At 37.2% G+C, this 11,847-nt stretch overlaps 2 protein-coding genes across 6 annotated transcripts in view; both read right to left on the bottom strand.

The window, feature by feature from the left end:
- LOC103506483 overlaps positions 1-7,438 on the bottom strand; it is a 13,617-nt gene extending 6,179 nt beyond the window's left edge. The window contains exons 1-2 of the mRNA XM_017442898.2: positions 7,301-7,438; positions 6,993-7,126 (exon numbers count right to left, since the gene is read on the bottom strand). Coding sequence (XP_017298387.1) covers positions 6,993-7,123 — 131 coding nt within the window. The 5' untranslated portion in view covers positions 7,124-7,126; positions 7,301-7,438. The remainder of the gene's footprint in view (positions 1-6,992; positions 7,127-7,300) is intronic.
- The window catches only part of LOC103506484, a 45,822-nt gene continuing 38,327 nt past the window's right edge, over positions 4,353-11,847 (bottom strand). For all 5 annotated transcript variants that reach the window (XM_026821532.1, XM_026821533.1, XM_008470872.3 and 2 more), the window contains exon 4: positions 4,353-6,142. In XM_026821532.1, the coding sequence (XP_026677333.1) occupies positions 4,503-6,137 (1,635 nt within the window). In that variant the 5' untranslated portion in view covers positions 6,138-6,142 and the 3' untranslated portion in view covers positions 4,353-4,502. The remainder of the gene's footprint in view (positions 6,143-11,847) is intronic.

Here is an 11,847-nt window from a genome sequence, read left to right as displayed (position 1 = left end):
AAAAAAAAACTGCATGGGTGTTCGCTACGCGGGGTTGCGTATACGGTCGCGCTGCGCGCTCCCGGGGGCTTCGCGGGGTTGTGCATGGGGTCGCGATTCACGCTCCCGGGGCTTCGCGGGATGTGCATGAGGTCGCGCTTCGCGCTCCCTTGGCTTCGCCCCTGAAAACTAATATCGTCCCTGAGTCTTGTCTCGAAGAAACGAAAACTCAAAACTAAAGCGAGAGAAAATATTAAACGTAGAAAAAGTTTTGCTGGCCTCAAAGCGTGTTCCCCGTGTATTTCTTATGGGGGGACTAAAAAACGTCAATATCTCGGGAACGGTTGGGAATTTCGGGATTTTCCCGTGTATTTCTTGGGGAGTCAATATCTCGGGAACGGTTGGGAATTTCGGGGGTTTTCGATTTTTCCCAGTATGTACAAAAAATAAGGAATCCAATGTTGAAAACCGCATCTTCCTAGCTCATCTAGAAGTGGGTTAGAATTTGTATACGTGAGTCAGTGAGTGAGTGAGTGAGTCAGTTACACAAGGGGCTGTATATATTTAGGACTATGAGTCTTTTTGTTATTCAAAAGATGACTAATAGGTAATAGGTCTAATCTCTTTTAATTTTAATTATTCCAAAGCTTAGGGGATTTCCCCTCAATCGGTTAGGTATAAGATGCTGCTTTATATTCTTGCTAATTAAAATTGTAATATTTTTTTTCTTGGAAAGAATGTGGTTTTATAAGGTTTACAACCAATGGTGACGTCTTACAAACAATTGACGAGAAAAGTCATCAAGCAATGAAGACGCGAATATCAGTAAGAATAGTGCGAAAGATCGGGCACAGCCTTAGACATGATGAACTACATGACACTCAGATTAAAAAAAAAAAAGTTCAATTTTTTATCTTAACTTACCTATCCTGAAAGGCGAAAAATAAGAAAAGGCAAGGAACTCTTCTGATTTCTGAGTCGGATCAGGAGGAAACGGAACCGAGGACCAAACAGTCCCAGATAAAATAGTGGCCTATTGTTAAAATGATACTGAAGAAGCCACCAATGGCCTTGTTAGGAGGACACTATTTCACATGATTTTCTCGATTCTCGCTTGAAAAATGAAAACTACCAGCTATAATTACAAGTAGGGAGGAATCCAAGTCTAGTTAGTATGCAGAAGGTGACTCAGAAAGGAAGTAGGAAAACTGAAAGAGGAAAAGGCGCATTTTCAATCATTGTTTTGAGATTATCGATTCAAAAGAGTTTCTTTTTTATGACGGAGTTTGTCTGCCGTTTTTCTGGACTGAAAGACAAAACAGTCCCAGATAAAATAGTGGCCTATTGTTAAAATGATACTGAAGAAGCCACCAATGGCCTTGTTAGGAGGACACTATTTCACATGTTTTTCTCGATTCTCGCTTGAAAAATGAAAACTACCAGCTATAAGTAGGGAGGAATCCAAGTCTAGTTAGTATGTAGAAGGTGACTCAGAAAGGAAGTAGGAAAACTGAAAGAGGAAAAGGCGCATTTTCAATCATTGTTTTGAGATTATCGATTCAAAAGAGTTGCTTTTTTATGACGAAGTTTGTCTGTCGTTTTTCTGGACTGAAAGACAGATACATAGTACCTATGCAGGTCAAGGGTGGGTTTCATTCTGTGTTATGCTAGAGCATGTCACAATAATTTGGCATAACAAGCTTGATCCCAGAAGCTCGATCAACATACTCTACGTAGCCTACGTGTTCCAGCAGAAATCAATAGGAACACATAAGTAATATGAGGAAGGGATTTATTGTTTACACAAGAACGACAAAATATATCTCAGAAAATATAAATAAATAATATAAGCAGACAAGTGCACAACTTGAAGAGAGACATGGAAAATTGTCACTCGACGTTTTAGACCCCTGGAGTGCTGCATTTAAACTTTTGGATTTCTTCTGCTACCTACACACTTACACCTACAGTCTACAGTGTTTCAGACATTTTGAACTGCCATCAGCTATTCAGCATGGTGACAAAATATATCTCAGAAAATATAAATAAATAATATAAGCAGACAAGTGCACAACTTGAAGAGAGACATGGAAAATTGTCACTCGACATTTTAGACCCCTGTAGTGCTGCATTTAAACTTTTGGATTTCTTCTGCTACCTACACACTTACACCTACAGTCTACACTCTACAGTCTACAGTGTTTCAGACATTTTGAACTGCCATCAGCTATTCAGCATGGATTCGACCTTAGCTCTTTAAGATTTTTTCAGTTTGTAGCTTCCTTCCCACCTACCTTTTTAGGGATCGTAGTAAAGAACCTAAATAATTCGCGAATACAAATAGACAGCTTGGATGTTATTTAGGTATTTGTGGTACAAGTACCATTTGTTCAAGTCCAAGGTGAGTCAGATTTTTCTTACAAAGCGTCCCCTTTTCTGGGACTGTTCAAGTGTTCATCTAACTTCTTGAATAGCTACAGTTGTAGGTACCCACTCAAGAAGTTCTTTAATGAACCCAATATTACAAGCACAAAGTCTAAAAATGTCAAATTTTCTAACCCACAAAATTTTGAATCTGTGACTAGTGACCTGTGCAATAATCCCAAAGGTATACGGAAAATGCTAATTGAACAATCAGAATAATAACAAAATCATCTCTCAAGATAGGGTTGAAGAAAACGCCTTCAGACAATGAATATATCCCACTCGTTTTCTATTTCTGTTTCAAGATGTAATAGACTACCTACATAGGTAGACAGTCCGAGAAAAGGGGACGAAATTTTACTTTGTTTTATTAGTTTTTGTTCTATCAACTTCAATCATTTACATCTGGATGTTTCCCGCCCCACACCCGTAGTCCAAAATCTTTTCTCTGTTGAAATCTTGTTTCTGCCTTCAGCAAATGTAGAATTTTCCGAACAGAATATAAGGTCAGTCCTCTTCGTATCCCCCCTTGTTCCCTATTATTTTAACTTTTTCATACAGTATTATAGGTACCTACATATAGAGGACGCACAGCCCACACAAGGAGTTTATCTGATTTTCCTCCCATTATGTTATTCTCACATTCAGAAGTTTCACAGGACGGATTTTAATTCACAAAGATTTTCATTGTCCGTCCGTCTTTGTTTTAATGCAATTTGTGTAGTCATTTCATATGCGTTGATCCCACAACACCTATCTATGGGGCCTCAATTTCATTGCTATCAATGCAAAGTATCTTCAGTGTTAACAATCATACTGAAGATTTTAGGAAGCCTCGCGCTTACCAGGGGTTTAAACAAAGCTACCGAGGCAAAAGTTCATTCTGGTTAACCTCCTAAGTCCCAAGAATTTTTTAAAAGATCGAATTTTTTTGCCTAAATGAATTTTTAAATGAACACCAGGTCTGAGGAGGTTAATAAAACACACCAAGTTTGGTTTATCAGATCATAGAGATCGTGGTTTCATAGATGAGTCTCTCGTATGTCTAATGAAAGAGATACACCCCGTCCTAATGAAAGGAAATTACACAAAACTTCAATGCGTAATCAAACAGAGATATCGAAGTGAAATACGATGGTAAAACCGCAGGAGCTGTGCGCTTTACGGTATTGCCTCAACATGACACCTATCATGTCATTAATTAATAGGTGCAGAAGATTTTGAAGATTTCTATGGGGCCTCAATTTCATTGCTATCAATGCAAAGTATCTTCAGTGTTAACAATCATACTGAAGATTTTAGGAAGCCTCGCGCTTATAACCAGGGGTTTAAACAAAGCTACCGAGGCAAAAAGTTCATTCTGGTTAACCTCCTCAGACCTGGTGTTCATTTAAAAATTCATTTAGGCAAAATAATTCGATCTTTTAAAAAAAATCTTGGGACTGAGGAGGTTAATAAAACACACCAAGTTTGGTTTATCAGATCATAGAGATCGTGGTTTCATAGATGAGTCTCTCGTATGTCTAATGAAAGAGATACGCCCCGTCCTAATGAAAGGAAATTACACAAAACTTCAATGCGTAATCAAACAGAGATATCGAAGTGAAATACGATGGTAAAACCGCAGGAGCTGTGCGCTTTACGGTATTGCCTCAACATGACACCTATCATGTCATTAATTAATAGGTGCAGAAGATTTTGAAGATTGCTGAGCTAACCATGTTTGTGGATTCCATTCTGAATGGTGTTAATGATGGAGCTAACTCCCTGTTCTATGGTCTGGTATAGACAGTTCAATCGATTGTCAGCATGACATACTGTGGTAGAATAGAGTAGAATTGAATGTTTTCTACTTTGTTTATGCCTGTCCGATAGTACCAGGATGAGGCTGACAAAAGTTCCTTTATTCCTAAACAAATGTACAATTTATTAATAAATAATATTATAGGCATTATAACAATAAATAATAAATACATTGGTAGTGGTAGATAACTACCAAACTTATCAAAGTTCATGAAAGTAATAATGACACAAAAGTAATGACTCAACAAAACACAGAAATAAATATCAGATCCTAGAGTATGATTGGACTTTTACTATCAAGAGAAATTGCTATTATCAAAAAAGCCAAGATTCCTTAGAGTTCTAGACGTCCTTGCTATGAGTTCGTCCTTGAATTTCCAGATAGTGGTATCAGCAATGCTGTTAGATCTAAACTCTATACAAGACTTCTTCAAAGTTTTAACACAATCCGCCCTATAGTGCTGCAGCTGTGCATCTTCTGTATTGATAGCATAAGACGTACAGCCCTGACTGAGACATGCCAGGGGGAAGTGGTTATGAAGAGTGAGAGTTCTTTCTGGATTATGAAAGCATTTGACGTATTGATTGGGCTTGGTGAAGTTTTTACTGCGATACACATGTTGCAACATGTGCATGTAGCGAGGAATGTCTTTGAACCAACCATGGGAGTGCAGCAAATCATCTAGGAAGTAAACATTACGTACATTGTATGAGGCTCGGGTTTCATTTTTGTCTGCTAGAGCTTTCTTCATGACGGTTTCCATGAGTTGCTTCCAGGACTTTGATTTCAAAGGCATGATTACCTCATCTACATCCAACAGTGCAATATATTCATACGTGTATAAGTTCTTATAGAGACAGTCGTTGTAAGGAATCAGTTCATTTTGTCTCTTATGGTTAACTTTTTTGGTAAGATACATATGTTGAAACCCTGGTACATTAGGTTGACCTCCAGGAAGTGTCAAAGGTGTAACTGAAACTTTGTCTAACTTCTGATAATGATTGAGAACTTTTGATATGTTGGGATGGGTTTGCAGTTCATAGAAGAAAATTTTATCTGCTCCCAAAATATTCAAAAGTTCGATCCATTCTACTAATCGCACAGAAAGATCATTATGAAGAAAGTCAAGTCCTTTTACACAAACTGCAAAGCCTTTCTTCTTTTCAGGCTTATTATAAATTACCCTAAGATTGTTGGTTGCTGTATCACATATTTTTTCCACGACAGACACAGATGCTGGTACCTTCTGATGGTAAGCTTTAGGTATCTGACATGCAATCAAGTAAGGTTGAAAAATTCCTTGTTTATAATTTCCCCATTTTTTGTACCAAATATACTTATACTCCATCACTTTGACCAGAACAGGTTCTTTGTTATTCTCAAACCAGAACTGGCAATAAGTTTTGATTGACGGCTCTATGCGGTTTATCATTGCTAGAATTCTTACGGCTGGACCTATTCTGCTAAGTTTTCTAATATCGTAATATGCTCCGTAGAAATGAAATGTACCATTCGATGTATAAAGTGATTGCCAGTACACATTATTAAATTCTAACTCAAAAATACTTGGAAATTTGGCACAACTTTCATTCTTGTAAAACATATTCTTATTTTTTAATTTATTCCAATAGATAATTGGTAAGCTCGGAAGCCGGTTTTGTATTTCTTCTAAGAGGAATGGTTCTGATTGACTAGGAGATTTGTCTACATAAGGTTCTAGAGCTAGTAACGAGTCTAGTGCAGTACTAGTCGTGATATTCTCCTGGGTTGAGAAGATGTTCAGCAGCCTTTCACTACCGATCTGGCCAGATCCCGAGGAGGTAGGAGGGAGGGTGGTCTGACTCCTGAGCTGCAAAACTCCCAGCACAATGACACCCCATAGAAACAGAAAACCTAAAGCTCGGCGAACTAATCGTGATCCAACAACCATTTCTCCTGCAATCAAAACAAAAGAGGGAAATATTAGAAAAACAGCACGTACCTATAGGCATCTATTTTACTACATAGGTACTAATACCAAGTAGATACTCGTACTTGTACCATAGACTCAGGGGTTAAATCCATTTATAATAACTACCTAATACCTACGTACGAGTATGTACATAACATTTCTTTTCCATGAGCAGGTATATATTTACGTACAAGTATTAGCGATTTATTTCAGTTCTCGGGACAGCGGGACCAGAGGCTCCAAAGCGGGACTGTCCCGCCGAAAGCGGGACGTATGGTCAGCCTACGTATGTCCTAAAAGTTATGGGCTGACATATGGTTTTGGCTACAAATTATGAGTGGATGCCCTTCGCACTCAATCTTTACTATTTCTTTAGCAAGGGAAATTCAGGCTGGTATACTCCCTGTTTAAAATCAACCAGCCAGCCTAAGCTAGTCTACTCCCTGTTTAACGTTCCCCAGCCAGACTAATTCCTGTAATGGACATTTCTTCCAGTTTTCAGATTGCTTCCAAACTGCTCGAGAGTTACGGTTAAACAAACAGACACACAATGACACCCCATAGAAACAGAAAACCTAAAGCTCGGCGAACTAATCGTGATCCAACAACCATTTCTCCTGCAATCAAAACAAAAAAGGGAAATATTAGAAAAACAGCACGTACCTATAAGCACCTATTTTACTACATAGGTACTAATACTAAGTAGGTACTTGTACTTCTACCATAGACTCAGGGGTTAAATTCATTTATAATAACTACCTAATACCTACGTATGTACATAACATTTCGTTTCCATGAGCAGGTATACGAGTATATTTACGTACAAGTAAGCGGCGGTTGTCTGTGTCAGTGTCTCTGTTGAGGATCGGCAGTTCTAGATTACCATGGTCTTGCAATTTTGACTCTAAATAATGTAATGTCTTCATTTTCTCTTCGTGGTCATATGTGTTGTTGATGCTAGTCATGGTCTGAAAGCCAGAACATTATTTATTAATACATATTCTTCATTACCTACCCATAACAGCATAACACCTATTATGCTAAGCCATCAACAGGACGTATGTCCTAAAAGTTATGGGTCTTTAGTCTTTACCAAAAAGTGTACTCAAAAGCTAGATACCCAAGTTGCAAGTTTTACTCACCAAGGCTGAGTGTTATCTAAATTTAGATGGTTGTTTGTTATGTTTTACTCCTCACGTATTGACAGCTAGATACTGCTTAAAATAACTATAGAAACTTATCTTGAGCTTTTTTTTATTCCTAGTTTTCAAACTTTTGATTTTTTTGAACTTTTCCGATTTGTTTTACTCACCAAGGCTGAGTGTTATCTAAATTTAGATGGTTGTTTGTTATGTTTTACTCCTCACGTATTGACAGCTAGATACTGCTTGAAATAACTATAGAAACTTATCTTGAGCTTTTTTTTATTCCTAGTTTTCAAACTTTTGATTTTTCTGAACTTTTCCGATTTCAAATTTGCCTCCTCTCCATATGACTGCGAATGCGCATTCTATCGCGCATAGGTATTTCGTGACGAGGAAAAGATGAAAAAAAAATAATAGCAGTGTTGCCAAGTGCTCAAAAGTGTACGGATATTCCTTCTGTGCAAAACCGTACACTCCGTACGGTACTTTCTTTTGAAAAGAATGAATTGCGTGTTGCTTAGATTTGTTATACCAGGCGATCTTTGTCAATACATATGAATAGACTACATGGGTACCTATAATCCCTGAAGTAGGCACTTAGGTACCAGCTATCTCCTTTTTGTTTCTTCTGATAATAATTAAGACACTCTACAATCTTCAGGCTACGCTGCCATGCGCCTCTGGTAGCTGATTGATTTTAATAATAGTGCTTATTTATACTGCTCGCATAGGACTGAAAAGTCCCTTTACTCCAGCAGAGTAGGCTACTACTATTATTGTGGTCAAATTCTCAAATTATATTGAGGATAAAATTCCATACCTCGGCTGGGATTGAAACCCTACTACTATTATTGTGGTCAAAGTCTCAAATTATATTGAGGATAAAATTCCATACCTCGGCTGGGATTGAACCCACGTCCTCCTGTTTACCAGGCGAGCGCCTTGACCACTACACCACCGAGGTATTTTACTATAGAATAAAATGCTTTTATTCACTCAGGATTCAAAATCAGGTAGATAAGGCCTATTTTACTCCTAGAAAATATGTAGTACATATTCCCAACATTCGTTTTCTAGTAGAGAGGTATAACTCGGCACAATGTAGTCCCAATCATACAATTAGGTCAATTCCTGTATAATTACCATCTTAACAAGACGCCTCCCTCGTAAAATATAAAAATATTTAGCAATAAATTATTTGCTAATTAATATTGCCTTGATAATATTTGTTCATCAATTCTGATATGAAAATGATTTCTCAGTAGATTTAGGTACCTACCTATATGTATTCGTAAGGACAAGGCAAATGAATTATTCAATAATCATAATATATTAGGTACTATCTAAGATACTATAATATTGTTTCTTACTGTGTAATAGGTAGGTATCTGGCCCAATCTAACTTACAAGATAGACAAATAATTAAATGTCCTTGGTAGGTACCTATACTTAAAATAAATAGCAAGAAATGAAAGCAAAAGAAGACATCAATACAATATCATCAGCTGTCAAAATTGCATGATATAAATTATTGCATGTTGAACGGATTTTTTCTCGAAATTTTCTCTCGTCTTAGATATCCTTCGTTTCTCAGGGCTAAATCGTTCGAGCTTTTTCTTGACTTTTTCATTCCTTCTTCCAATACGAGAAAAGATTTATAGTGTACAAGTCGTCTAAGGCTTGGAGACATAGAAAATTGGAGACACCATGTAATATCCTGTGCTCGGTGCTGTGTTACAATAATTTTCTCTGATATTGAAATTGAATTAGGAAGATTGAAACTGAGAATGAAAAATATTCTGCTGGAACTAATCTTATTCATTAGAACAGTGGATGTTCTAGTGAACCTTAGTGTCTAATGGAGAGGGATAAAGATTCTAAAACAGAATCGATGATCCATCTAATAAGTAATAGTAGAACCAGATCCCTACTTCGATCGGGAAAAAAGACTGCCCGCAGGTACCCTACACCGGAGAGCAAGCGCCCTTGAAGTAGACCATGGTATTCATCATGAGATAATCCCTGCTGGATATAAGAGAAAATTTTCTGTGCCCTTCATTTTTGAGCCAAAAACCTGGATATAAGAGAATTGGTTTCTCCCTCAGTGGTGTAGTGGTTAGTGCCGCGGACTTCGGATCTGGAGCTTGGTGGTTCGAGTCCTAATCAAGTCATAAAAGCAGGGAACGACATTTGTGACCAGCATTTATGCTCAACACAATTAAAATTCCTATAAGATATAAGAGAAAGCTCGATATAAGAGAATTTTTTTCTGCTCAAGGTTACAATTTACCTCTATATAAGAGTATTATTGTACTTTGGACCTCTATATAAGAGAATTTGTCTAGAAATCAACAATATGAACTGCAATTCCTGTCTCTACAAGAAACTGGATTTAGTGGAAACCTGGATATAAGAGAAAAAAAGGGTGGTCCCCTGGATTCTCTTATATCCAGGTTCGACTGTATAATGTTATATCTATAGTTTCGACTGACCCTCACCTTTTGTACCCTGCACACATGACACATTGTATATATTTTGTCTACATATTATGTCTGCCTTTTGTCCTAATATCTGATAGGACAATGGGTAGGTTATAGTGGATTAAATTTCCAAAGGCTTTCGAAAGACAGCATGTGGATTCATATTAAATTAGGAACCGCCTCTTTTCCGCAAGGTTAGTTTGGGCTGACTTTTGTATGTGCCGATTTGAATTGAGGTAGATAAACCTGAAGCAATTAATAAGTCTAAAAACTAGGTCTAGACTAGACTAACGAGATTTTTTTTTTTTTATCTGTATTAAAACAAAAAATAAAAATCAAAAGGATGGATAAGTTATCAAAGGAATGGGATATAACAGCAGTAGACTGTTACCTATGGGGAAAAATATCATAATGCAATAACTGTACACCTGAGATATTGATACGTTAGATGATTTGCTTATAACAGTCACCATTTCTAGGCGATGATTGAAGATGAGCAAGAACAAAATGACGGTATCTGACAATACGAGATACCTGAACAACAATGAGATTACGTGAAATATGTCACAGTATTTTCTCTTATTTGAAATTAATAAGAAGGTGAAAACTTGTTAATGTGAGTTGCCTGCATCATGCCGTCATCAATATGAATGTGACTGTGGAGACTGCGAGTGTGATTATAGGAACTGGGACATCTACGTTAGAAATCGTTCTTGGGAGGAGATGACACATGAACATTTTTATGCGAACATTTCTCCTAATCTGTAGTCTTGTAATCTGGTACAAGTACCATTTGTTCAAGTCCAAGGTGAGTCAGATTTTTCTTACAATGCGTCCCCTTTTCTGGGACTGTTCAAGTGTTCATCTAACTTCTTGAGTAGCTACAGTTGTAGGTACCCACTCAAGAAGTTCTTTAATGAACCCAATATTACAAGCACAAAGTCTGAAAATGTCAAATTTTCTAACCCACAAAATTTCGAATCTGTGACTAGTGACCTGTACAGTAATCCCAAAGGTATACGGAAAATGTTAATTGAACAATCAGAATAATAATAAAATCATCTCTCAAGATAGGGTTGAAGAAAACGCCTTCAGACAATGAATATATCCCATTCGTTTTCTATTTCTGTTTCAAGATGTCATAGAGCACCTACATAGGTAGACAGTCCGAGAAAAGGGGACGAAATTTTACTTTGTTTTATCAGTTTTTGTTCTATCAACTTCAATCATTTACATCTGGATGTTTCCCGCCCTACACCCGTAGTCCAAAATCTTTTCTCTATTGAAATCTTGTTTCTGCCTTCAGCAAATGTAGAATTTTCCGAACAGAATATAAGGTCAGTCCTCTTCGTATCTCCCCTTGTTCCCTATTATTTTAACTTTTTCATACAGTATTATAAGTACCTACATATAGAGGACGCACAGCCCACACAAGGAGTTTATCTGATTTTCCTCCCATTATGTTGTTCTCACATTCAGAAGTTTCACAGGACGGATTTTAATTCACAAAGATTTTCATTGTCCGTCCGTCTTTGTTTTAATGCAATTTGTGTAGTCATTTCATATGCGTTGATCCCACAACACCTATCTATGGGGCCTCAATTTCATTGCTATCAATGCAAAGTATCTTCAGTGTTAACAATCATACTGAAGATTTTAGGAAGCCTCGCGCTTACCAGGGGTTTAAACAAAGCTACCGAGGCAAAAAGTTCATTCTGGTTAACCTCCTCAGACCTGGTGTTCATTTAAAAATTCATTTAGGCAAAAAAATTCGATCTTTTAAAAAATTCTTGGGACTTAGGAGGTTAACCAGAATGAACTTTTGCCTCGGTAGCTTTGTTTAAACCCCTGGTTATAAGCGCGAGGCTTCCTAAAATCTTCAGTATGATTGTTAACACTGAAGATACTTTGCATTGATAGCAATGAAATTGAGGCCCCATAGATAGGTGTTGTGGGATCAACGCATATGAAATGACTACACAAATTGCATTAAAACAAAGACGGACGGACAATGAAAATCTTTGTGAATTAAAATCCGTCCTGTGAAACTTCTGAATGTGAGAA

The sequence above is a fragment of the Diaphorina citri genome, unplaced genomic scaffold (assembly GCF_000475195.1).
Source record: "Diaphorina citri unplaced genomic scaffold, Diaci psyllid genome assembly version 1.1 scaffold238, whole genome shotgun sequence".
Classification (NCBI taxonomy): domain Eukaryota; kingdom Metazoa; phylum Arthropoda; class Insecta; order Hemiptera; family Psyllidae; genus Diaphorina; species Diaphorina citri.
This window is presented reverse-complemented; position numbering and strand designations above follow the sequence as displayed.